The sequence below is a fragment of the Myotis brandtii genome, unplaced genomic scaffold (genome assembly GCF_000412655.1).
Source record: "Myotis brandtii unplaced genomic scaffold, ASM41265v1 scaffold436, whole genome shotgun sequence".
In the NCBI taxonomy this organism is placed as follows: domain Eukaryota; kingdom Metazoa; phylum Chordata; class Mammalia; order Chiroptera; family Vespertilionidae; genus Myotis; species Myotis brandtii.
The window spans coordinates 2,649,666-2,676,972 of NW_005366679.1; the positions used below are offsets into that span (position 1 = coordinate 2,649,666).

Here is a 27,307-nt window from a genome sequence, read left to right on the forward strand (position 1 = left end):
CCCCCCCCCCCCCCGAGTGCACAAATTTTTGTGCACCGGGCCTCTAGTCTAGCTTATAAGAAACAAGTCAAATGAGAAAACTTTGAAACTACATAGTCAGAGACTGAGGGCTTCCTGGACTTGCTAGCTCACGAAAGGAAGAAAAAAGTTGCAAGCCTGTTACTTGCTTGAGATCTCACCTGCTGTGTGATTTCCTTGTGACTGTGTGAGTTCCTGATCCATTCTACTAAAAACTGAAAGAAACCATGGTTTGGAATCTAATCTGAGCACTGAAAGTTTGTGGTAAAATTGAAGATGTATTGCCTCCTCTGTGGGAAGCCACCCATTGTCTTCACTATTAGAGAAGTGTAAACAAGGATCCTGGAATGCTGGTGAACCTTGAGCCACTGGCAAGGGCCAGAGCTATGCACCGATTGTTTAGTCCAGACAATGGGGGCTCAAGCTATTTCCTGACCAAATAGTCTCAGAGTAAATCTTTCTAATATTTACTGACCTTTAAGTTAGTCTGTCTGTTATGGCAATTAACTGCCTAAGAAGAGCTAGATTATCCAAAATTGAATAAAAGGTTGGCAAGGCTTGGGCACCAGTGGAAGTCCTTTCCCTTGTACTGGGCTTTCCGCCTGGCGGCCAATATTTCCAAATTATTATTTCTTGTCTCGCCTCTTTCATTTGCGTTCGGCCCCTTCTCCAGATCCCAAACCCTGAACCACGCGGGATGTGGAACATTCACACTCCTCTGCCTTATTAGGCCATCCTAAAACAATAATTATAAACTTGCTTTCTCTTCTCTTCCTAAGTGCTATTAGTAGAAGAAGATTGCATGTATGGGCAACAAACACACATGGACACCAAGGGGTTGGTCTGATAACCTATCATTCGGCACCAAACGTATTTTACTACTAGATCACTTTGTGACAGGGTTGACATCCAAATGTAAACGCCTGGATTTCTGTAAGAACACAAATTCTGTCAAATTCCAATAGGCAGGCAGCTGCATTCTATCCCTTTGCAAATGAATTTCAACACCTTTACATCATGCCAATCTCTTTTCAGACAAGTACACTTTAAAAACAAGCCAACGTCTAAGGATCAAACTTTGTGGGTTCAGAACTCCCAAGAAGACAAAAACATCGCAAGTTCACTAAGGGAATGAAGAGGAGTAACTCTCCCTCTCACCATTACATTTCAATCCCAACCAGCATCCCAGTACTTGTCCAAAGAGAGGAAGACCCTCAGCATTGGGGGAAGTTCAGAGCTGGGGACTGAGGGTAATCAGGGTCTGATTGCTTTCCTCCCCACTCTTCCCTCACACAACAAAGCTTTACGTAGTCTGATCTGCCAAACAAAGCATCTTGCCTGCTTTTTCCATCCCCCCCCCCCCGAAATTTTTTTTAAATCTTTATTGTTTAAAGTATTACATAGGTCCTCCTTTTTTTCCCATTAACCTCTTCCAGCCCACTCCCGTCCTCCCCACATTCCCCCACCCAGGCCCTCACCACCCATTGTCCACGGGTTATGCATATATGCATACAAGTTCATTGGTTGATCTCTTCCCAACCACCCTCCCCTGCAGGAAGGAATATTTTTAAACTAGCAATATCAACACCAAATGCAAGGAACTCATTATATTTGATTTCATTTCAAGTCACCTTACAAATACGGTCTTTGAAGCATAATGAAAACACCCAGAGACATAAACTGCTGCTTAAAACCGTCCCCTGTAGAACTTATCCCTTCTGCTGCAAAGAGATGAAAAGGAAAATATTTCCAAGTGTTCTGAGTTCCTTACTTAACAGTCATCATATGAACTTCAATTGAAAAAAAAAAAGGGGTCACCAAGTGTTTAAAAATCTGCTTTAATTATATTTTCATGAATTCCCGGAGAACATCATTGCAGTGAATGTTACAAAAAAGCAAAGAGACATCTGAACATGCAATAAAAAATGGATTCACAGTGAAAATAATGTATGTTGGTACTAAAATATAGTTACTTGGCTCCCTGAAGGAAAAGATTTCTTCTAATTATCTATTCACTTGGGTTTTATTAGGATAAAGTTTTGTGGGGGTTTTTTTTCTCAAAAGCTTTGGGGGAAGTTTTCAATTTCTGCTACCATTGTTAGCGTCTGGAAGTCCCTCATTCTGAAAGCCATTATTTGCAGCCTATAATTTAATCAGAAAATTCAAAAGTACAACAAACAGCTTGGCAACTGTGTTCTTGTTACATACAAAGCCATTAGCAAAAATATGTAACAAAATTTATGTAAAACAAACAAGTTTGTCCTTATATACAGGAGTTTGCTTTATTCCACCCCCTCACCGCCTGCTGTAAAATGAGAGGGTCTTGGGGGGAGTAGCTACCAGAACTCTTATTCTGGTTGGGGGAGAGAAATCTTAAAAGGTAAGGTAACTATTTTAACTACCTTTTAACTGAGTTGTAAAAACGCATCTGGGCTTCTCAACAAAGGAGGAAAAATAGGAACGATGACAATGGCTTTAAAATAAAGAATTCATCCCTCCGTCCTTTGCAAAGCTTCTTAGCTAACTCAGGTTAGAGAGTGAAAATGACTACATTGGTGACTCTGATTAGAGGTGAAACATACGTACACTGTCACCCAAGCCACTGAGAAGGTTCGCGTGTAGGGCATGCACATATTTCATACCGACAGAGTTTACACCACAGGAGAGAAAGATCATATAGGTGCATGGGGAGTGCCACCCAAATCTATACATAAACGCAGGGAGAACTCATGGAGTCAAAGGGAGACCAAAACACAAGTTTAAAAATACATGTCCAAATCATTTCAAAGCCAAGGACCCTGTTTACTGAAAACTCTTGACAGTCCTGCAGAATACCTTGTAAACACGGAAAATGCGGCATTATGTAACTCACAGTCTCAAAAGAAAATAAATTTCTGGTTTATCATCGCTGCTTGGCTCTGTCTGCAAAACAGAATGATCCGAACAAAGCTGGTCGGTGTGGCCTGCGTGCAGGGCTGTGCATGCGCCCTCGGGGATGCCCCGGCCCTCCACGCCGCTGCCCTTGGCGTTGCTCAGGTAGCCGGCTATGTAGGAGCCCGTGGAGTGCCGGTTCCCCGCGGGCGCGGGCGCTGTGGGCTTGTTTCGAAGAACCACTCCACCCACGTGGGCGGGGTTCACACCCTTTTGCTTGTTGGCTTCCTGCTTCTCCTTGGCCCGGCTGGCAATATTGCGCACTCTGCTCTGACTCCTGGATGACAGCTTTCTGACCAGCGCCCTGGGGAGCTGATTGGCATCCTGCTTTGCATACAGCACCTGGCAGCTGTCTTCCTGCTCGAAGGACACGAGTTTCCGCAGCTGCTCGGTCAGGGCATCCATAGGCTCTAACGACTGTGTCTTCACAGCCACACCCTTCCTGTCTCGGATGCCTGTTGTCACAAAACTCTTACTGATACACTGGTACTTGCTTTCGAAATTGCAGGCGATGTCCTCCGACGTTAAGTCCCCCAGGCTTTTGGATTTGCAAGGACTGGGCAGCTTCAGAACAGGCAGAGGAGGCTGCTGGGGCTGCCTGGGTGCAGGGGCATGCAAGTCTTGGGCACCATACGGGGGCACGCAGGTCTGGTTCATTTTTGCATCTGAATTGGAGAAGTGCTTGTGCATAAAACCAGCACCCTGATAGGCTCGACAAGAACGACTTTGATTTTTGACATCTTGACTAGTGTTGAATATTTCTGAGACAGGAGGGTGGAGAGTCGCTTTGCAGTAGCCATTTCTCAAGCCTCTTTGGAAATGGTCCACCACATCCCGGCTGTACTTCAGTTTGAAAGGAGAAGCAAGGGGACTTGTGCCTTCTCGCCTATAATCATAGGTGGTTATAGACAGATTTTCTGAGTCTCCATCGATTTCCACAAGACTGCTCTCCCCAGAAAATAGACAGAGTGTGGGGTCAGCTATTCCGTCTCCCAGGGTCAGGTCGGGGGAAGGGGCAAGGCTGTTCTTCAGGATTTCCCACTCTTTCCCATTGGTGGGACTTTTTGGTAACCAGCAGTGAGAAGTGTTAGAGGAACATGGCAGGTTGCTCTCCGTGGCCCCTGTCTTGGCCTTAGCAGAAGGGTCATCATCTAGTTTGGCTTTAGAGACGTTAGGAGTGCAGGTAGTTTCACAAACCACTGTGTGTGTTGAGCGTTCAGAGGCCTCAGGACTTAAGAATGCAATCCGCTCAGGAGTTGAGCAGAGTAAGGATGCCTTGGGTTTTCCCTTGGGAAAGTCATGCTTGAAGGGCATTTTTAGGTCCATGGTGGGCAAGGGAGGATGGTCTGACCTCATACGGGTGCCATGAAGAGGAGAAACAACTGTGAGGTTAGCCTGATCCCTGGTCTCCTCAAACTGGCCAATCAGTGCTGAGATGGAGCTGCCTGGCTCATTGTCATTCGTTAAAGTGACATTGTCGATAAGATGGGAAATGTCACTCTCCTGCAGAATCTCGGTAGAATGTAAGTCAGGTGTGTCAGGACAGAGCGTAGAGACGTCTGACAAAGAAAAGGATGTTGTAGCTCGACCCTTACCGCAATTATCATCCACGTTTTTAATCTCCAGATCGCTCTGAGAAAGGATGCTTCCTGACAAGGTGCTTTTCCCTTCCACAAAGCCCCCGGCATTCCCATTCTCCTTAGTTTTCACACCATACAGATCGTGCGTTAGGTTAACTGCAGGATTAAGAGCCAAATGCTTCCTTGGGGAGAGGGATTTGTTGCGGCAGCGGTGTTCCTGGCCATCACCTGACACTGTTGGTTTGGTTCTCCCACCCTTGGGACCTGGCACTCCCTCCTGTTCTGTGATGGACATCTTGGTAGTAGAAACAGCAGAGTCTTTGTGGAGGAGAGCGCTGGAGGAAGAGGACAACTTTTTGCTGAAATGTGGAAAGTGTTGATCTTTTATACTTGCCTTCCCATTTCTGCTGCCATCCTCATCTTCTGCTGAAGGAAACAAACAACATTTTAGGTGACATGTAGCACTTTATGTAGAAGCTGCACACACTCATGTTTGTCTTCAGACAGACAAATGGGGAATGTAAATCTGTCACATCATGAAAGGATATAATTATGGATTGCATAGATTTTCAACAAAGTATCTGTGTGATGAAGAAATGGTAAAATATATGTATCGGAATTTCACTGAAGTTTCCCTTTGAGTATCTATTACATCAGTGGAGGATGTAATATTCATTATCCAAAAAAAAAATGTCAATGAGTTACCCATACTTTTACAGTGAGGATTACCTTAAGTTGTTTCCTATTCAGATTTGTACTACACAGAAGCATGGCAATAAAAACAGAACAAGACAGCTCTGTTAAACAAAGTATTGTGGTACCTGTAAGCAAGATACTATAAGTTTTCAGAGTTAAGCATGTTTTAAAAGTACAAATCATATTATTTTTAAAAATCATTCTGGCAAAAGATATAATTAATTTCTAAAACAAAATGGAAGGTGCAACAAATATATTAAAATGTCAATATATTGTCTTTAAAATGTAAAATTGAAGAATTGGTCACTAATTCTATCCCCTTGTGAATGCCTAACTTTCTGTTATCATATTTTTGTTTCTAGTACACACATTTTATATTGCAATCTCCCCTAAAAGAGGCAGCAAAATATCAAGCACAGCAAGGAAAACTGTAAAAACACACAAATCACAGCAATTTGGGATACCCTATTATGCTTATTATAGTGCTAAGATAATATTGGGTGTTTAAGAATTCTTGAACATATTCTTTTAATAGTGTTTCAATGCTTTCAGTCATAATCTATAAAAAAGAATTTGTTTAATTATTAAATATTTTCCTAACTAAAAATATTCATCATAAATCTTTGATAAACCCTAAAATTATAAGGAAAATAATTAAATTTCCAATGATGTTACCACTCAGAGTCAGGCACTCTAAGTTTTGTAGAGGAATAGAACTATGTATAGAATTTTCTACTCAGCATTTTCTCCACTTAATATTTTTTCTACATTATAACTTGAATCATTCCATGGCTATGTATTGCTCCATATTTGCCACAAATTTTATCTATACATATACATATACATATACATATACATATATGAAAGACTAACTTATATAATTGTTTTTTAAACGGAAAAAAGAAACATCACCTCAATATTACTTTCTAACTCACCTTAATAGTATTAACATCTTAATTTTGGCATTGACAGAATAACTACCAATTTTTATTAAATATAGTTTTATTTTCCCCCAAATGGAATTCTAATATAAATTTTGAATCATGTATTTCATCTTTCCTCTGATATTCCTCTTAGCAAAAATTTCAGACTTTTAAACTCCGTTTTCTTATTCAAATAAGCCATTCAAAAATTGGTGTGTCTCCCTAGAATATCTTTAAAATAAAAATCAATATAAGCAAAATGGTGCTTGTGAGAAAATCGATTATTGAAATTAGATTGCATGATAAAAGGATAATTTCCCAAAAGAAATAGATATCACATTCTACTTGTCTGAAATTATTCTGATTTAATTAAAACATACTTGTTTCAGAGACATCAAACGAAAACAGTTTTGGTGCTAAATTATCTAGAATAAGGCAGGAGGAGTCACCGACACAAGCCAAGAAGTCTTCGGTACATTGCAAGGCAAACCTCACTGTTTATCAAGGTCTTGATATGAGTGAGGTACTATGGTCAAATTAGGGGAAAAGCTGGGTAACACGCTTGAGGAGCCTATGACCGGGAAGGAGCTGCAGGCAGGCTGCCTTCCCAGCAGCATCCAGGGATCAGGGAAATGAGGCCACAGGAAAACAGCGCCTGAGCTACCTCTGAGGAATCAGAGATGTTTAAGTGAAGATAGTAACTTGCTTTAACATCTGGTTTTTCCTCTTTCTCCATAAACATTCCCAGTCACAGATGTGTATTATATGTTGGGGAGAGAAATACAACTATATGCAACTTCAGAAAAATCAACACGTTCCTATTCAACCTGAGAGCAATCAGTATATATGGCACCCACCGGAAGACCAAGGTCTCTGCTCATAGTCTGCAGGCTTCACCTCTCCCTACCAGACCCAACAGATCCCTGCAGTCACACCTGCTGGTGTCTCATCACTCACTGTCACTCTCAGATGTCAATGTGAGTTGAGGCTTAAGCTCTTCTACCACCCTCTCCCCAAAGTTTAAAATCTGGTCTAAAAAAATCACTTCAGTCCGGCCGGTGTGGCTGAGTGTTGACCTATGAACAAGAAAGTTATTGTTCGATTCCCGGTTGGGCACATGCCCGGGGTTGCAGGCTCAATCCCCAGTAGGGGGCGTGCAGGAGGCAGCCGATCAATGATTCTCATCATTGGTGTTTCTATCTCTCTCTCCCTCTCCCTTCCTCTCTGAAATCAATACAAATATATATATATTTTTAAAAATAACTTTAACAATTACTTATTTTTCAGTGTGTTTTACTTTGACTACACAATGTCAACCACATTATAATAACTAGAGATCAAAATGCTGCTTACAGGGGTCTCTTAGAGAAACTTAAAGCCTCTTACCCAGAGAGTTTTCTTTCCCGTTGGTGTCTTTTGCTGTTTCGGATACAGGCAGTGACAAAGCCCCCAGAAAGCACTTGTCAACAGGCATCGAGACCGGGCGCACCTGCAGGCTCCTCGTGGTCCTCCTCACAACACCATCCTGATCCCTTGCAGCCTCGGACACGGAGTCCTTTACCTCCACCACTTCCTGGAAGCCCATTTTGCTCTTTTTCCTGCCTTTGGCCGGCGCGCTGGCCGTGCGGCGCAGAATCCGATCGCCAATCGATCGCTTCCGGACGTAATGGGAATTGCTTTCTGAAGAACTGTGCCTGGGATTCTTATTGAACAGTCCCTTCAGACCTTGGAGCTGTCTGTTCTGGAGATACAAAAGGACCAAACTCAAAGTCAGCAAAGGCAGTGGTGTCAACAACTGGCCTTTCTTAAAATGACAGCTCCATGGAAAATGGAATACAAAATGGAAATTTTCAGCCATTGCAATATATTCAGACCAAGAAAACAGCAGCTCACAGAATGTTTGCACAACGTCATGCACGTCTGATCCATCTTTACTTTGTGAGGAAGGCAGCCTTCCAGAAGTTTCCTACCCAGAGGTGACGAGGGGGCAGGAAAAGTTTTCACAGTTAACAGACTGTTAAAAACTTCAGCCGCCTTAAAGCAACGGATGTGTGTTTCAAACTGGTAAGCGGGAAAATGGAGTGACATGAGAGAGCATGAGGCCGTAACTGTTTAAAAAAGACATATGTCAGCAAGAACACAGCACCATGCTGAGCAACTACCTTTGTAGCTCCTAGAAAGTGCAATATAGTGTAACTGGGGTTGAGTATTAAAGGGCTCCACTGCAAGGAAAGAGACAAACAGACAAGACACAATTTGGGCTCAGTTCAAGGTGGCACAAGTGAAAACAAAAGAAAAAAATGCATATATGCTTCTATAAACCCTGTCTTGAGGTTTCAGTGATTTTAGCCACAGGTTCATTCATGGCTCCACTCACCACCACCACCGCATGGCGGTTTGTGCATCCCAACCCAAACAGACCTTGAAAGTAATAAATTATATGACTTCTAAATGGACACTTGTTTAGGAGAGAGAAGTCTGTGGAACACTTTCTTTTTCATATTTTAATTTATTTCTGGACCAAGTTTTAAACAGCTTCTGAATTTTATTATTTCTGTCAAGTATGATAAATACTAAAAAAACTACTTCGTTACCCTGGGATTCCTAGAAATTCAGGAGTCATTTTTTGATCGTTTATATTTGTGTGTATTTAGGCCAGAGGAAAAGATATCAACAAGCAGCACAAACAGAAACCCAGGACTAAACGTAGAAAGTCGAGGAATAAAACTACATCACTCTTCGAGATTAGGATTCTTAGACATCCCATCACCTATGATTGATGTGAGAAACATACACGCCTAATTGAGGCTGAATTCATCCATTCCCTAGCAATTGCCTTGTAGTCGTGGTAATATCAATATCAGCCAACATTTTTGAGCATGTATTGTGTGCCAGGCAGATTTCTAAGGATAACATTGATTTATTTACGCGGTAGGTACTATTTTTACTCCACATTTACAGGTGAGAAAGCTGAGGCATAGAGGATGTATATGCCTCTGCAGCGAAGCTCCCTGCTATGCATTCTTCCTGGGAAAGAACACAGCATTTCTGGGCCTTACTCAATGCTCCGAGTCCCTCCAAATCCCATCTGGTTCTGCAAGCGCCTTCCAGTGGCCAACTCTCCAATTACTTGGCATGACCGGAGGACAGCCTGTTGATTTATCAACCTCAAGGGAGCCGCACAATGAAGTGAGCAGTGTCAGGAGAGAACTAGAATACATTTTTGTGGTCTTTTCTCTTAAGTCCTGTGGGTGGCTTTAAATTCATTCTTGAGTTTTAGGTTTTCTATGAAATACAATGGCATCCAATGAAGGCAGCCTGCCTAGATCTGGCTGGAATCATAGCTTGGTTAGTACAAGTAATTCATCAAACAGCTGAGACACTGCATTTCCCATTGCAGCCAGCTGGGACTTTTTAAGAATTAAAATAAAAATCAACATTTAACTCTATCTCCACTGTGTTAACCAGTGATCATCTGCGAGAATAGTTTTCTGTCAAGCCCAGAGGGGCCCGCTGAGGGGAAAGGAATGGGTACACACCCCTAAGAGCAGAAGGAGCACATGTGGATGGGGACCTGAGCGCAGGACAGCACAGGGCTCCTGGGCTTCCCTACAATTTTCTGTTCGGAGGTACAGTCCTTTGATGCAGTCAGTCAATAAGTAACTTTGTTAAGGACCATATGATGGTTGCAAGAGGCTTTAACCCCTATAATCTTTCTCACCTTTCCAAAGATTTCATTGATTGTTATGTGGACAAATATGGATGCTTCTGTCAGCCCTTCCAAATAGACATGCCGGTAGCCTGATAAGAGAAGAAGAGAAAGCAGTTTTCTTTCACTGAACTTGCATTTGGCTTCCGCACTGGTACAGTCAAATTGGGATTTTGACTTTCCATTTCACAGAGCATGTCAACACACATATTATCATACAACGCGTTTAACATGTCATACATTGTGTATATCAACATCATATATTAAATCTTCCAAAGAAAACGGAATGGCCAGTCTAGAGAGGAAAGGCCAGGCCATACCTACCAGGCACTAAGCTGCTGAAGGTCACAGTTCTTTGTCCAACGAAGTCTCGTCCAATAGGATCGTGATCCCACACAAGGAACCGAACCAAAGCTATTTCTGGCATGTGTACTGTAAATGTCAGGGTTTCTTCCCACACAGGGTTAAATCCTCAGAGAAAACAGGAAAAGAAAAATCAAAAAAGCGAAGGGATTGGATAAAAAAATTCAGGCCACAACATCTGCAAAGCAGGCAGTGAAAATTGCTTGCGATGGTTATTAAACTCATGCAGAAGACCAAGCCGCCCCAGGATGCCTTACTGAAATAAAGCCTCGGAATTTACCCCATTGCTAGAAAATAATTGGTAGGAAAATTGCCCGTAAATGATTACATCAATTCTAATATCTTTGATGCCAAATTGCACTGCAGAGAAAGCTCTTTCACGCAATATTCAGGATGCTTCAATGAGGTCAAAGTAGCTATAGTAGAGATCTCAGAATGTTTTAGCATAAAATGATAAAGGATGATTCCCACCCCCACCCCAACCCCCACCAGAGAATTATGCCTCTCGCACATCAAAAATTCTACTGCTGCAATAATCACTAGCAACTGTTTCATAAGGAAGGTTTCTTGCAGATTTCAATGCTTAGATATCATGCTATTTAATTCTTAAGGCAATCTTCTAAGGGTGGTAGGTCACGGTTTGTTTTTGTTTTCTTCTATTTAAGAAAAAGATGTATATTACCAACTTTCAAAAATTACACAGGTAACACATGCTCCTTTTTTTAAAGTAGGAAAATAAAAGTATTTATAAATAATTTTATAGTTGAAAAACTGATGTTCAGAGAAAATAATGTGCCTAGGGACACAATAAGTGCCATAGCCTAATTAGACTATTCATTATTGATTTCCAGTGACTTCTTGTGAAGCAAGACCTTAATACATTCAGATGACATATTTTTATAGCTACTAAAAATAAATAGAAAGGTCTATAATTCAATTCAAAGTCTAAAAGCAAAACTCCATTTATTTCTTGGTAAGATTCTCTCAGATAAAATAATTATTTAAATTGATAAAAATTTAAGTACTCTATAAGTTTTTCCTTTCTAAAAATGAATATAAATTTTATTATAATGTATGCACTAAGGGGCATCAGCATTTAACCGTATTAAACACCTTAGTTAATGGCATAATTATGGACTGAAAAGCATTGAAATGCAGTCTCTCCTGAACAAAAGAAGAGATTTTCTTTGTCTTGACTTAGTGATGACCTCTCAATTACTTCTGGGTGAAGAAAATCTATTGAACACTGATAGGAAAATGCAATATAGGAAGTTCTTAAGCATGGTATTCAAGTAAGAAGTTTGTGCTACTCTTTTACCCCCAAATTCCTCTCCTTAAACTAGTGCTTAGAAAAACTCCCCTTTAGGCCTCTCTTTGAATTTCTAATGTCTCCAATGTTTTGAGAATTGAGAAGAACAAGTATGCAATAATGTTTATCAAACATATGAACAAACATAATTTTAGATGATTGCGAAGAAAAAGACACAAAGGTTGGGTAAAGAAAGCGGTCTTTACATTATAGCCAAAAAGACAAGAATGCTGCCCATTCACCACATGTGCATATTTAAGAAGACTTGCCAGAGCATGTTGCCTGAGCCTTAGAGTTTTACATGCTCCAGAAAACAGGAGAAATCATCAGGACATAGATGTGCAAAATAAAAACACAATATAAAAACAGGACGGAGGCATTTTCCTAAGTGGAGTTTTAACTCAGCCCTTTAAAATATAATTTATTCTTTTCATGAGAAAAAAATTTTTGCTTTGAAAGCAAAAATCTTGAGAGCCTGTCCATCAAAACATCTCATTCATTAATCCATGTTTACTTAGTTTTATGTGTTGAATAGCCCTTAACATAAACTCAGATGGCAGTTATGGACTTGAGGAATTTCTGTTCTATGTAGACACATTTTTCTTTTTCAATGCAAATTCTGTTTCTAGAGCACCCTGATTAAAGTGAACACAGATTATCATCTTACCATTGTCATCCACCACACGGGTTTGATCTTTACAGCAATCTACTGGCAATCCAATAATTTCAACTTCAACAAAAGGATCGATGATCTACAAAGAGAGTGTATTAAAATAACTCATACATTTCTACACAGGTGTTAATTAATATGACAATACTGGCCAAAATGTCTACATTTCAGCAGTAACCCATTTTATTAGGTGCTTAACAAGAAAAAAAAACTGTACTAGGTGCAATAGATTCTGCTACATGGGACAGAAATTTTAAAAATGGATTAAATTTTTGTTTGCCAATATCTATTAATGCTGTACAAACTTTACCCAATGATCTACAACTTCAGTTCACGGTATACACCCAACAGATATGTGAGCTTTTGTCTTTGTACAAATGCTCAGAGAGCTGTATTCATAATAGTGACACTGGAAACAACCTAAATGTCTATTATGAGTGGGACGGATACATTATGAAATATTCATTTAATGAATACTATACAACAATGAAAAAGAACAAATTTCTGCTATATAGACATAATGTTGAGCAAGCCAGACCCAAAAGACTGAATACTGTAAAAGTAAGTTTACAAAAAGTTTGAGCACAGACAAAATTACTCTCTTATGATAGGGGTTGGTGTTTGATGAGGGAGCAGTACTGACTAGGAAGGACAGAAGCATTCTGGGGTGCTGTCTTTGAACTGGGTTACATAATCATTAATAGAGCTTATCCTCATTTGATATGTGAATTTTAATGTAGTTAAATCAGTGGTACTATAATATAAATTTTAAAATATTTAAAAAGATTAAAAAATAATCAAAAGAAAAAATATGAGTGCTTATCTTCCTCCCACCCCCTCCACATTACCCCTCCTCTAGGGGAAGGCATCCTGCATTGCTGACCATCTGGAAGCTCATTACCTGGTGCAGGTTCCAGATAATGAGCAATGAAGGACTCAAACCCGAAGGGACCCAAGAGAGCTCAGAGAATGATTGAAGTCCAAGAAAATACATTTTTAGGAGCTTGGAGAGTAAAGAGAATATAGATTCCTCATCTGTGAGCCGGAGATAACAGTGTCTGCTTCACCCCACCGTAACCCAGGTGAGACACCAGAAGAATGGAATCAGATAGTGGCAGCAAGACCGGGAAGAGATTTGGTAGGTAGGGCACCTAGCAGATGGTAATTTACTAGATGTGGAAAGAAAAAAAAAAGGTGAAAATTAAAGATGACAATTTCTGATTGGGGGCAAGAAAAATTGTCATTTTATTCTCAGAAATATGAATAATATGAGAGGATAATGGAAGCCAGGGTGGGGAGAAAAACCTCTATCTTTATTTTCATTACCCTCTGACTAAAGGACAACATAGTAGTATTAGTGCTGCAATTTTGTCTCTGATAGAAATCACAGATGTTCTCAAGTCACGTTTTGGTTGTTGCAGAAATCTTCATGTATCAGCTATACTCATCACAACTTAAAATTCTAATAGTTATTAGACCACCTCTAATCCTGCTATTTACTTACTGCCTTAATGAACACATATATTTGCATATCACAATTTGTTTGTAATATTTTGATAAGTGAATTTTAATATAATTGGTTTCTATGTAGCCCTATGGTATTTTATGCATTTAAAAACATTATTTTGAGAAGGGCCTCATGGCTCAAAAAAGTCATCATATCCTGATAAAGAACCTTATAAGCCAAGATAAGGAGGTTGGGTTTTGTTTTAATTACAAAGAAAGACAGTCCCTATACATTTAAAAGATTGCACTAACTCCACAGACTATGTATTAATTACAAAGGTAAAGAGATCCCTATTTAATGAAGACAAAGAGTTTAAGGTAATACTAAACTGCAGAGCTGCATGGTTTCCCATAACATTCATGGTCCAGAAATGACAGTTTAACAAGTAGGAGTGGCAAAGAGCCCGAAGTGATGGGCCGCTCCTGAGAGGAAGAACATGAACATAGGGGCTGACAGGTCAGGAGGAAATTGTGGCCAAGAAGGTCAAGACCAGGTGTAATGGGAACAATGGAATAAGAGCTCTGGAAAGACAGGATGTTATGGTCATAGAGGAGACATTTTAAAATCATGCCACAGAGGTGTAGCAAGTAATGACAAGGTTCAGCATGTGGCCAGGAGCAGGTATCTGATGTGTAAGCAGAGATGAGGGGATGAGGAATGTGGATGGAAAATTAAGACATACTCTTATGCAATGTTTCTATTGATAATAAAGTTGTTCTTTGTACCCCAATGTTAGCATTGCCCATGCCAGTCTTGAATAATGCATTGAATCATATGAACTCATGCCTCCAAGGACTGTGTGTGCTTTGCCCAAAAGAGCTGGTTAATATCTGGTGAGCTGAGATCAGTGGCTCATTTAAAAACACACACACACACACACATACACACACACACACCTGACATTTGGGATGAAGTGTGAACCCAATAAGATAGTCACAAAATTAACCACTGGGTCACACGTGGCTTACCTCTCCTCGGTCTCCAAACATGGAGTCTGGAGGTTTGGGAAGTTGTTGTCCACTGATCACTTTCAGGATGAGCTGCTTTTTGGGGTTGGCAGGAAGTGGATCACCAGAGAAAGGGTTGAAAGTACCTAAGCCAAGTAAGCAGATGTTAAAATATAACGTTAGTAGCATGGAAACACACACACGTACACACACAGCTAAAGCTTGTAGAAAAAAGAAATGACAAATGCTGAGTTATTAGAGTGTGTCTTAGAGCCAAGAAACTATCAGGTAACTATCAGTGTGGCCTTTGCGTGAAGGCAATAGCAGCTGGCATTTCCATAGTTGTGGCTTTTGGTAGAATCCATGCTCCCATTCAAAGGAATGGGCCAATTTAAAGCAAGTGTCTGCGATGCAATTATCAACCGTGGCACGGGGGCAGGAGCAGCATTTTACTCAAATGCCAATAGTATAGGGGAGGGGAGCAGTTATGTCAGATTTAAATAATTTCCTAACCTAAACTATCTCGGCTATAGGGTAAATATAACAAACAGAAAGATTTTCTGAAATTAAGTAAATAGCAGAGGAAAAAAAACATACAAAGTAAAGAATCCTGAAGATACACCTGTCAACACACTTAACCTGAATTGTTAAAAATCCAATTTGGCGAATTTTAATAAGCAGAACCAAAAGACATGTTTTTTCCCCCATCTAAAACAACATTACCTTTATTTCTTGTTAGCACTGTTTTGTATTGGAAATTTAATTTGGAGAATTTTAATAAGCAGAACCAAAAAACATGTCCTTTTTTTAATCTAACACTACATTATCTTTCCTCTTTTGTTAGCACTGTTTTGTAATTGGACCATACTGACTAAAGAGCTTGATAAGCCTAGCCGGTGTGGCTCAGTGGTTGAGCATCGACCCATAAAGCAGGAGGTCACGGTTCGATTCCTGGTCAGGGGACATGCCCGGGGGGTATGGGCTTGATCCCCAGTGTGGGGCATGCAGGAGGCAACCGATCAATGATTCTTTCTCATCATTGATGTTTCTCTCTCTCTCTCTCCCTCCCTTTCCTTTCCTCTCTGAAATCAATAAAAATATATTTTAAAAAATAAAAGGCTTGATAAAATTGTTTCAGGTGCTATTTTAATTTTGCCACTAGATTTCCAACTCATACACCCTAAGAAAGCTTCTGAGATGGCTCAAACCTTAGTAATGGTATAAAGTCCAATTTAGAAGTAATGCCCAATGAATGTCATGCTGGGCACTAGATTTCAGATGGCAATCCATTGCTACTTCTGCCCTTCTTCACATGAAAAACCTCAGGAGGGAACATTCTACACATCATAGTGTGACAATAGTTTTAATTTAGACTCCAACCTGAACCTTCCTCTTTTTTGAAATCATGTTGCTAAACACTGGGGCATCACACTTTCCACAGAGCTCCTTCAATAGAGGTCACCTGCCTTCAGATACATGACTAGGAAATTAACACATACCTTTGCACATTTGCTGGGGTTTGAGGACATAGCCACAGTTTCCATTTGTCTTGAATTTGGCTCGGTTTAACTGCATGATTCGCCCTTCAGACTGGTAGTTCAGTGCCACTGTGCAAGTTCAAAGTTTGAGAGAATTAGGCAAAATGTCAGCATAGACTCAAGACAGGTAGAGGACCACGCCTTCCCGAGGGGTACACACCTAGCTGGCAGCCTGCGTTCCAGTAGGGCAGTGGGTTGAAGTTACTGGAGTCAATGCGGTAGGCAGAGGGGTAAATCCTTGTGAGTTGCTTTTGGTTATAAATCATAAACTGCTCTGATTTCTGCTGAACCACCTGGTGTGCTCTTGTTTCACTGAATGATAACACATTTCCTGTGGTTCCTGGCAATTTTTAATAAAGAGAAAAGAAAAGTGAGAACTACAGCAAAACAAACAAGCAAACCGGCAGTCGGATATCCCCCTTCGCAATCTGGGACCACTGGCTCCTAACCGATCACCTGCCTGCCTACCTGATTGCCTCTAACCCCCTGCCTGCCTACCTGATCGCCCCTAACTGCCTCTGCCTGCCTGTCTGATCGCCCCTAACTGCCCTCCCCTGCCGGCCTGATCTTGCCCCTAACTGCTCTCCCCTGCCAGCCTAATCTCTCCTAACTGCCTCTACCTGCCTGATTGCCCCTAACTGCCCTCCCCTGCCGGCCTGATCTTGCCCCAAACTGCCCTCTCTGCCTCGGCCCCCACCACCATGGCTATGTCCAGAAGGAAGTCGGATGTCCAGAAGATGGCCAGTCGACCCGGTCTAATTAGCATATTACCCTTTTATTAGTATAGATAGATTATATAGGATAGGATTGCTTAAATGGGGGGGGGGCGCTTTTTCAGCAGGAGGAGGTGCTCTTGGCAGACAGAAATACATAATCCCTATATCTGGACTGATAGCCAACCATATGCACTATACTGCCAAACCGGTCATTAAAAAATTGAACCACTCTCTTACACCATACACCAAACAGCTGTTTCCCTTAAAACCCTTCCTTAGCCCCCAACTTAGGTTCTGCCTTCGCAGTTCACCCAGATTAGGTTCTGATTGGTCAGTTTCTATGCCAGTCAGTGTCAAAAGCTCCGCCTCCTAGGCAGCCATTGGCTCCTCGCACTTCACCTAGATTTGGTTCTGATTGGTCGGTTTCTATGCCAGTCAGCATCTCCGGGTCTATCTCCAGGCCTGATCAGAGAGGTGAGGCTGATCAGCAGCCACCACGGAGGCCCGGAGAGAAACAGAGGTGCAGCTGCTGGTGAAGCCCGAAGAGAAAAAGAGAGGCAATGGCTTATCAACAGCTGCCACGGAGGCTGTGGATCAGACCCTGCCTCTCTCTTTGGGACTCTCTCTGGGCCTGATCCACAGCCCCTTTGGCAGTCAGTGCTGGATCGCCATGGCAACCAAGCACTGACTGCAGGACTGACTTCCGGTCGGTTGAGCCTTTGGTCATTACGGACCCTGGGTTTTTATATATTAAGATGCCTGTTTGGACATCAGGATGGGTCAATCCAGGGCCAAGGACACTGCAGATTTGGGGTCATGATGGAGTAAACCTCCAAACATTTAATATCCTACCCTTCCCCTAATCATATCTTTTGCACCTTGTCTACAATATCCCCACTACTATCACCCCTTCCCCAAACATCCATACCTCACACCCAAAATGACTACCATGTCTCCTGGGCCTGCTGGAAAAGGTCAGTCTAGATAAAGAGCCCAACTTGCCCAGAGCCTCATTTTCATTCCAATGTGTTCTGTGACAGCTGAGTGTGTCTAAACCCAGACTGAGTGACATGGCCCATGAAACCAAGGAGTAGAGCTATAGTCCAGCTGGGCCACTGACCTGAATTATATCCTGATTGTGCATGTTTATTAGAGCACAGTCTCCCAGGGCCCTGTTGTCCTTGGGGGTTGTACACCCTTAGATAGAAAATGCTGGCCAAGTGACTAACGACTACATTCCAGAGCTGGAGCTTGGAATAGTCATAAATACAGGTGGGAGGCAAAGCAATTAGAAAATTCATTTTTAATCTGATGATGTGCTTCAAATTAACTCTTTCCTTATCATGTATAGTTTATTGACATTAATTTATTAACTTATTCACAGCACAAGTATTCTAAAAATGATGTTATTTGAGGATTTTGATGAATACTTTGAACATGATAGGAGAAAATACAGTCTTTTTGACAAGTTAATGCAGATAATATAGTACTGTAATCAGTGTCACTGTTTGCTGTCTTTCCACATAAATATGCATACCACATTGTCATCAAGATGACCCTGATAGGCATATGTCAATTAATATATTAATGCAGTTGAGTTGCTTTGCATTAGAATAAGCCATTCACTCATTGTCTATTGTTCATTTTAAGGCTGAAAAGAAAACCCACAAAAGACAAAAACAGCTGAAGTTCAAAAGCTAAACAGTACTCAATACTATTTTTCTCTTAAACTAATAGAATTATGATTTCCTAAGGCATTTGTTAGAAATTATATTCCTCTAAACCAAAACACCTTCAACTCCATTGAACCACTCCAGGTTTATTTTCTAGCTGTGGGCAGTTATTACAAGAATGTGTTTATTGTTCACATGCTGAGAATCCTACCGGTTATCATGCTTTCACATGAAATTAATTTAAAATGTTTATGTCACTATTTGAAGAAGAAATCAATATAAAGGAAAGAAAATCTACAGATAGGAAAAGATACACTTGTGAGTTAGAGGAGGGAAAAGAGATCTAAGGAAAAATCCTGGAGGTTTGTGAGGATATAAGTCACCACAATGTCATTTCCCTTCACTAAGACTTACTGAGAAAATGGGAGATTTTGATTTACATTTAACTTCCACTCAAATTGAAAGTAGATTGAAAAGCCACATGACCATAGTTTATGTCTATAAACATTCATTAACTGGACAAAATAGAAATGAGAAGAGCTGAGAATAAAGGGGAATCGAGCAACTAGCAGGAAAGCCCAGGAAAAGAATAGTTGTGGCTAGAATTTCTCAACCCAATTTGTGGCAATTAATAAGTGAAAATCAGTGAAGAGTCAGCACTTCTGAAATTTTTCCTTCTTTCTTTCTTTTATTTTATTTTTTTGTTGTTGTTATTGAAACCTCAATCTTTGGGTTAAATTGTTTTCACCAAAGTCAAATTTTCCAATGAGAAATAGGAGGCTTTTCAAGGTGTTCTTTAGGCCAATTAATTTCTTCTTTTTTCTGGTCGTTCACATTGGGAATGGCCATCAAATCAGGGCAGGTTTCTATAGTTCAAGTGTGGGGGAAGCCCTACTCTGACACGTTTGTCTTTTTTATAATAAAGTCCTCCTCTGCCCTGTAGGAAGTTTCTCTGGCCTCTAGACAATCAGGCAACCCCAGTAATCAACAGAGGCCTCCCTGTGAGCTAAAAGCTTGGTCCTGGCAGTCAGTTTCCTGACAACTCAAGTGGGATTGTACCCAGTTCCAGAAATGTGTGCTGATGATCTGATTAACAAAAATTAATTAACTGTTCACAAAGAAAGGACAAGGATATTTATCCAGAAGAAAAAAAACACTCAATCCTCACCATCATCCACGATGTCTTGGGCTGCCACAGAGTTTGTGTACACCACCAAATCCGACAGCTCTCGGCAGAGCTTCATGGTTTTCCTCCGGCGACCCAACCTGTGAAATGCACAAGGGACTCATGATACTTTAGACCTGGAAGAAGTGTGGGCCTTTGTCTACTCTACCTTTCTTACCTGCTCCTCATGGAGCCAGGATTAGAACCCAGTGTGTTTCCTAGTTCAACACTCTTTCCACTAAAAACCCTACTTATGTGGTGAATTCACAGCTCATTCAGAATCAGTCTCATATCCAGTTATCTTTACGGGCCCCACTGCACTGAGCACTTTATCTTGTGATCCAATTCTCTAGATACATACAACTAAACCAGCCAAGGTGATGGGGATGGAGAGGCCCAGAGAGTCTAAGCAAGAAACATGGAGACACCTTCTTACCTGTACAGCTGGCCTATCTCCTTGCCAGGATTCTGCTGTGCATCTTCCTCATCATCAGTACTATAAGATTTAGACTGTGATTTTGTGGTTTTCTGCTGGAAAACAGAGGAAGGGAGAGAGGAAGAGAAACATTGATTGTTTGCCTTCCAAGCAGTTCGTATCAACTACCACAATCCTGTTACTTTAAATTTGCACATCTGATCCCCTTCAGGGGATATGAGACTGTGATCTTCTTATTCATTTTTACTTCCTTAGCACCTAAAGGGTCTGGCACATAATAAATCACAGTAAACTTAACAACAAACTCACTGCATCAGGTACATCTACAACATTCAGAGAATGGACTGGGCTTTAACACACACACACACAAACACACACACACACACACACACGGACAATAACTTGGAGGGAGAATAAATGCCCAGATATTGCACCTTGCCTGACCATTAATAACAAGCATGGCCATGGCCATAATTATAATACTAAGGCAAAACTGAGGATTTCATGCTCTAAAATTGACTTCCAAGCCACATAAAATGTAGGTCTTAGAAAGACCTTATTCGTCATGCATTGACGGTCTCTATAAGGAATGACGGTCAAAGAAGTAACATCTATTTAAATACTATTAAGGAATAACATATCATCTTTATAGGAAGCTCGCTATTCATGTTGACTTATAAAAGGCAGATTTGATTTTTTTGAAAGCTAGCAGTATTATTTTTAATGATTAACCACCATGCCTGCTTTTGATCAGTATGCACTCAAATAACCATCTATATCAAACTGCTCTGTTGAGGTTTTGACCCCTTTTAATTCCTAGCAGCAGAATGAAATTGTTACCCACAGGATTCAGGCTGAAAGGCTTCAGGACAAATCTGGTGTTGTCTGGACACATTCGCTATTAGACATAACACCTTTTTGAAATGATGAGGTTTCGCTCCCATCACATTGGAGAGAACCCCATTATTTGGCAACACATACCTTCACAATACAAATGATGGGGAGGAAATTGCAGAAAACCTTGCCATCAAAACAGTTTCCACAAACCAACAAAGGCGAGACCTTCACATAGAGTAGCCTGGACATCTGGGGAATGTAGCTTTAAAAAAGTAAAGGGACTCCATACTCACATTGCCATTAGACCATGTCACCTTTCCGATCGTCTCACGCTCAACAAATACAAAACCAGCTACACTGTTGGCATACACACACTCGACTCTGTTGCACTCAGAGCGAGCCACCAATTTGGTCTGGAACCTTCTCAGGTTCACAAACCTTGGTGTGCATGGTGTGGGAGCCCTAGCCTCTGAGGATCTCCTGTGAAAGCTGGTCAACCTCTCTAGCTTCCTATTGTGTTTCTTAAAAGGGCAGGGCAATAACATCTTTTTTAAAGAATTATTATTGTGGTGATGATTAAATAAGATGGCATGGGAAGTCATCCTCTAAGCTACAGAATATTAACTTTCAATTTTAAGTATTATTAATATTTATTAAAATAATCTGTAAATAGTCTTGTAGGCATTCATTTTTATGGCTTGAGACATAATAAATTCTATTTCTATGGTAGCACAAGTACAGTCTAAAAGGTTTACTTTGGAAAAGAAGTTTAATTTAAATCAGTAGCTGTAATCAAGAAATAAAATATTCTCTAATTCTACATATAATTAGTACCTTGAGGTGTTAAAATAAGTGTCTTTTTGAAGTTCCTTTTTAACATAAAAGGCAAAAAGAATTAAGAAATGAATCACCAATGGCAGATAATATTTGGAAAAATGATGATAAATTTTCTTTACATACAGTTCGAACACTTTTTATCATGCTTAATGTACCATGTAATCAATTTTTCATTTTACTTTTTTACTTAATGTTTTGCATGATGAGCTCTTTAGAGTGATCATCTTTTAGTGGCTGCATAATTGTCCACTGTGTGAATGAATCATGATTCACTTAAGAAGTCCTTATGGGTGAACATTTTGGTTGTTTTCAGTTTTTTGTTATAATGACTATTTTGGGGACCTTTTAAGAAATTATCCTACTGATGGGGCAGGAAATTCCAGATACAATATTCCTTAAAACACAAGAAATGTCCTTACAGAAACCTCATGCACAAAGTTCATCATCCAATAATTGATTACTTATATAACCTTTTCACTGAGGAAAGTACAAGAATTATAAGCACCCAGCATGATGACATGCACAAAATGAAACCACCAAATGAGGAAATGGAATATTATCTACCCTCCAAAGCCTTTTGATTCTTCCACTCAGCATCACCTTCTCCCCATAGGTAACTACTAATCTGACTTTTACCCTAATGATTTGGTTTTGCCTGTGTTTAAAATTCATATAAATTGAATCAAATTGCATGTACTCTCTTGGGTCTGGCTTCTTTTGCTCAGTGTCATGTTTATAAAGATCATATTATTGTTTATAGTTGCAATTTTGTCATTTTTGCTGATAAATATTACCTTATGTGAAGATACCGTAATTTTTATTCATTCTATTATTGATGGACACTTAAACTGTTTCCTATTTGTACTATTACAAATGCATATTCTCATTAGCATTGTATGAGAGTTTAACTTCCTCACCATCACTGGGTGTTGTCAGTCTTTTTATGTTTGCTATTGTGGTGGGTGTGTCTGGAATCTCAATGGCATTTTAATTTGCATTTCCCAGGTAAGGGTGAGCACCTTTTCCAGATTAGCCATTTCCAGTCTTTTGTGAAGTGTCATTTAAATCTTTTGCCCAGTGTTAATTATTACTATTTAGGGTACCTGTCTTTTTTATTGATTTGTAGGAATTCTTTATATTGTCAGGATACAAGACCTCTATTGCATGTATGTATTGACAATATTCTTTGCCAGTATTACTTGTTTTTTGATACTTTTGATGAACAGCAATTCCTAAATTTCCAAGTAGTTTAATTATCAATATTTTTCTTTTCTGGAGGCCTATTTAAGCAACCTTCAGTTATTCCAAGGCCATGATGATATTCTCCAGTTACCTTCCAGATTTAATTTAAGTGAATTTCACTCATTTTCAATCTCATTTAGTACCTTATGTTTTCCAAAGTTGGTCATGAGGGATCGTCCATGTGATTTCTTTCCACTCTCCTTCACATCTGGATGCTGAGAAAATAAAGCATAATATAACTATTTTTCTTCTTTACTTTTATTCTTTCCTTCGTTCTGATGAAATGGCAGGCAAACTTCTCTGTCTGCCTCTAAGTGGGAAGCATGAGGTCACTTCCTCCTGCTACGCCCCCTCCAGTACAAGGTGGCAGAGTCTGCCAGGGGGACACTGACACGGAGAGGCCCAGGTACCAGCCAGGAGACAGGAACGGCCAGCAGCTGCCCAAAGCTGGGGTCAAAGGCCTCTCAGTGGCCCATCCAGTACCTGATCACAAGGCTTTCCACAGCATAGGATGTAGTCCTTTGAATGTCATGAGTGGAGATAAAATCACCTTCAGTTAAAATAGATTTAATTTTGAAAAATGGCCAAAAATCATTAAGAGCCAATTCTACCAAAAAAAATCACATTGATCAAACACTTATTTGGAATTTCTCCACAGCATAGGATGTAGTCTTTTGAATGCCATGAGTGGGGATAAAATTACCTTCAGTTAAAATCGATTTAATTTTGAAAAATGGCCAAAAATCATTAAAAGCCAATTCTACCAAAAAAAAAATCACATTGATCAAACACTTATTTGGAATTTTAAAAACATGAAATATAAATAAAATCCAAGTGTATGTATGAGGTAATAAGATTATTTTTATTTAAGTAAACCAGAGCAAAGCTTAGCTATTCATTGAAATAATTCCCTCTGTGGTGAGCACTGGAAAAATGTATGAATTTTCCTCATATGGGTTAATTTTCTAGGCTAGAGATCTCCTTGCTCAAGCTTCTCTCTCGTTAGGATGCAGGAAGGTCACTCTGCTAAAAGGGTTTAGATTTTTCTTAAGTTATCAACCCTAAAAAGTGTTCACTACTAATGACATGGTTTAAGGAGAGACCTGCACAACAGGCCATGCCCTCCCAGAACTTACTGCTAAACCAAGAAGAAACAGAGATAACCTCATACATGGAATGCATGTGGGTAAGTAAAACTATTTAAAATCAAACGGCCAGGGGGGCATCCATATAGACTAATCAGAGATGCCATTTGGAGTGGGGAGTGGAAGACCATTAGTTGGAGAAAGAGACAGTTCAGAAAATACTAGCGGGGTAGGGGATAAGAGGGTAATTGTAGTTAACAGTTTATATATATGGACTGCCTTTGAAGATCTATTAAAGCTGACCACTATCTGTTCAAAAATCCTGAAATTAAGAAGGTAGCCAGATGCGGTCATAGAAGCAACACTGCTCTCTAAGTTAGGAGACCCAGTCCTGCCACCAAGTGGCTACATGTCCTTTGGCAAGCCTCTTCTCCTGACCTGTTTTCTTATCTATGGAATGGAGGAGGATTGACCCAATTAACTTCTGAGTTCCTTTCTACTTCTAATAGCCCATCTATAGGGAGATCATGTCACTTATTGTCCCAAACAGGACCCATTTAAGAGTGAAATGGGGTATTTTTAATAATTACACTAGGACAATAGATATAAAACAGGGTTGTCCCAGGCAAGTTAAGGTAAATGGGCATTCTATTTAGTAAAATGGAGGATTGACCCAATTAACTTCTGAGTTCCTTTCTACTTCTAATAGCCCATCTATAGGGAGATCATGTCACTTATTGTCCCAAACAGGACCCATTTAAGAGTGAAATGGGGTATTTTTAATAATTACACTAGGACAATAGATATAAAACAGGGTTGTCCCAGGCAAGTTAAGGTAAATGGGCATTCTATTTAGTAGGCACATACTATGCCCAAAGGATTATGCTAAGTGCATTACATATATTCTCATTTAATATATTAACAACCATTTTTTGAGATAAGTATGATTATAATCTCAATTTTACAGATTAAAAAAATCTGAAATATAGTGAAGTTAAAGAATTTATCCAAAGTTACAAAGCTACCGTTAGTGATCAAATAGGGATTCTTCTTGCCTGGCTCACCCCCTCCCACACCCTTTTTATATAGAAGTGTAATATAAAATATATGTCTCCCAAACCATCCATTCAACAACTATTTATGAAGGTCTCACTAAGTCCCAAGCACTAGAGAAGCCAGCACAATAATGGTTATCAAGAATGACATGGTTCTGGTCTTCATGGAATCTATAATCTAGTTAGGTAGACAGACACTGAGCAAGTAGTTGCAAATGTGGTTTTAAAACTTCAGAAAAGAGAAGATAAAATAGGCTATTATGGGCAATATAAAAGGGATAGCTAACCCAATTCAGCACTCAAGTCAGGACTCATTTAAGACATCACATTAAAGCTGGAATTTAAAAGACTAAGCAGGACTTAGAGCAGATGTGAGAATGGAGTGTTCCAGGCAGAGGAAACGTAATGTGAAGAAGACAATGGAATAAACAGTTATGGCTGGTATGACAATTGTGAGAGGTGGTATGACAAGGAAAATGAGGAGATCTGAGACTGCAAAGGTAGGCAAGGATGCAATGATGCAGGTCCTTGGAAAGCCTAGTCAAAGAATTTGTTAGTTATCCCCAGCATAATGGGAAGCCACCAAAGAATTTTGAACAGTAGAGTAACATGATCAGATTTGCATTTTTAAAGAACCATGCTGATTTCAGAGTGGAGATTCTATTGAAGAAGGGCAAGAGAAGTCTAGGTGAGAGTTGACATTGACCTAGATTGGGACACAGCCACGAAGAAGAAGGGAAGTGGACAGATGGGAGACACGTCCAGGAAGTGCAATCAACAGGGCATGGAGGCTGCCCAAACCCAGACAGGTGGGAGGCTGCAGTATGTGGTGGGCTCAAGCTTCTCTGCTCACCTGCGCAAGCATGAGGAAGGTGAGTCCAGGGGTACTGGGCTTTCTCCTGTCATTTTCAGCCCTACCCATCCAACTTTTAACTATTTTTCACATCATTTTGCAACAGGAGATTTTTATTTCTCAAGCAATAGGAAGATAGAAATGGATGAAACTGGAGAAGCATTTCCCAAATGACAAATGTTCAGAAACAACACATATGATATGCTTTCTTTTTCCTGTCAAAGGACAAGTACCAGAGGGCAGCTTATACCTGCTTCAGGTGTGCATGTAAGCCTTCATGCGTGGCCTTCAGTAGAGCCCTCACTGTGAAACTATCAGGATCTTCTTTGTCTCGAATCTGAGATTCTTTTAACAGTGACTCCAGTTTTTTCCTTATGAAAGACTCCACCTGGTGCTCAGTGGTCCCGTTATTCTGCAAAGAATTAAGCGATGGAAATGATTGTCCTTAAGAAACACAGAATCCATTAGAATACACCCTTCATTCAAGCCAACATTGCTTTTATAATTTGATTCTCTCTCAATTAACTGCAATAAGTTAACCTCATTGTACCATTTTGGTCCTCCCTCTCCCCCCACCAATCCCATTAAAAAATTATTATCATGATTGCATTCAACCCTCAAGAACCTTATAAAGTCTTATTGTCATTTCTATTTCAGAGATGCAAAATCTGATGCTTTGAGAAATTAAATAAGCTGCTCAAGGTTCCAGAGCTGGCAAGCAATTGACATAGAATTCAAACTCAGGTCTCTACACCCTTCCCACTGTGCTACTTTATGCTCTCAAATGAGGGAAGGCCAGCAAGAATTTTTGGAGACTAAGTTTTCCATATCCACATAGATAAATTTGAGAAAAAAAATATGCTATTTAAAACACACCACTTTCTTCACTGAAGGGAAAAGAATGTTATGGAAATCTCTGCATGGTAATTAAGATTTCAACAGTGATGAAGAGAAGGGCTTTCCTGCCATCCATAGTTCTAGCAAAGGTTCTACATTAGTAAAGCATGTTCTATAAACACACGAATGGATTAGTTTTCCTAAAGCAGAAATTTATAAAGGAGGGTAGTGACAGATAAAGCTGGAAACATACTTTGGGACCAGATAGTAGAGGCATTTGAAAGCAGGAGGAGTGGAGTCGCTGAGAGTCTCTGGGTAGACAGTGCCAGAGTAGCATTTTAGATATATTATGAACAGGTAGTGTGTCAGAGAGAGGAAAG

General features: G+C 40.1%; 1 protein-coding gene across 10 annotated transcripts in view; it reads right to left on the reverse strand.

Annotated features, from left to right (window-relative positions):
* Nucleotides 1-1,840: 1,840 nt before the first annotated feature.
* PLCH1 (phospholipase C, eta 1) overlaps nucleotides 1,841-27,307 on the reverse strand; it is a 175,226-nt gene continuing 149,759 nt past the window's right edge. For 6 of the 10 annotated variants that reach the window (XM_014546226.1, XM_014546227.1, XM_005874415.2 and 3 more), the window contains 13 exons: nucleotides 26,341-26,502; nucleotides 23,241-23,312; nucleotides 20,182-20,276; nucleotides 19,749-19,846; nucleotides 16,352-16,531; nucleotides 16,153-16,260; nucleotides 14,675-14,799; nucleotides 12,197-12,281; nucleotides 10,182-10,328; nucleotides 9,870-9,949; nucleotides 8,311-8,370; nucleotides 7,535-7,889; nucleotides 1,841-4,955 (listed from right to left, as the gene is read on the reverse strand). In XM_014546226.1, coding sequence (XP_014401712.1) covers nucleotides 2,887-4,955; nucleotides 7,535-7,889; nucleotides 8,311-8,370; nucleotides 9,870-9,949; nucleotides 10,182-10,328; nucleotides 12,197-12,281; nucleotides 14,675-14,799; nucleotides 16,153-16,260; nucleotides 16,352-16,531; nucleotides 19,749-19,846; nucleotides 20,182-20,276; nucleotides 23,241-23,312; nucleotides 26,341-26,502 — 3,636 coding nt within the window. In that variant the 3' untranslated portion in view covers nucleotides 1,841-2,886. Of the gene's footprint in view, nucleotides 4,956-5,258; nucleotides 5,287-7,534; nucleotides 7,890-8,310; nucleotides 8,371-9,869; nucleotides 9,950-10,181; nucleotides 10,329-12,196; nucleotides 12,282-14,674; nucleotides 14,800-16,152; nucleotides 16,261-16,351; nucleotides 16,532-19,748; nucleotides 19,847-20,181; nucleotides 20,277-23,240; nucleotides 23,313-26,340; nucleotides 26,503-27,307 lie in introns of all 10 variants that reach the window. The other 4 variants (XM_014546231.1, XM_014546230.1, XM_014546229.1 and 1 more) reach the window with 4 other exon arrangements.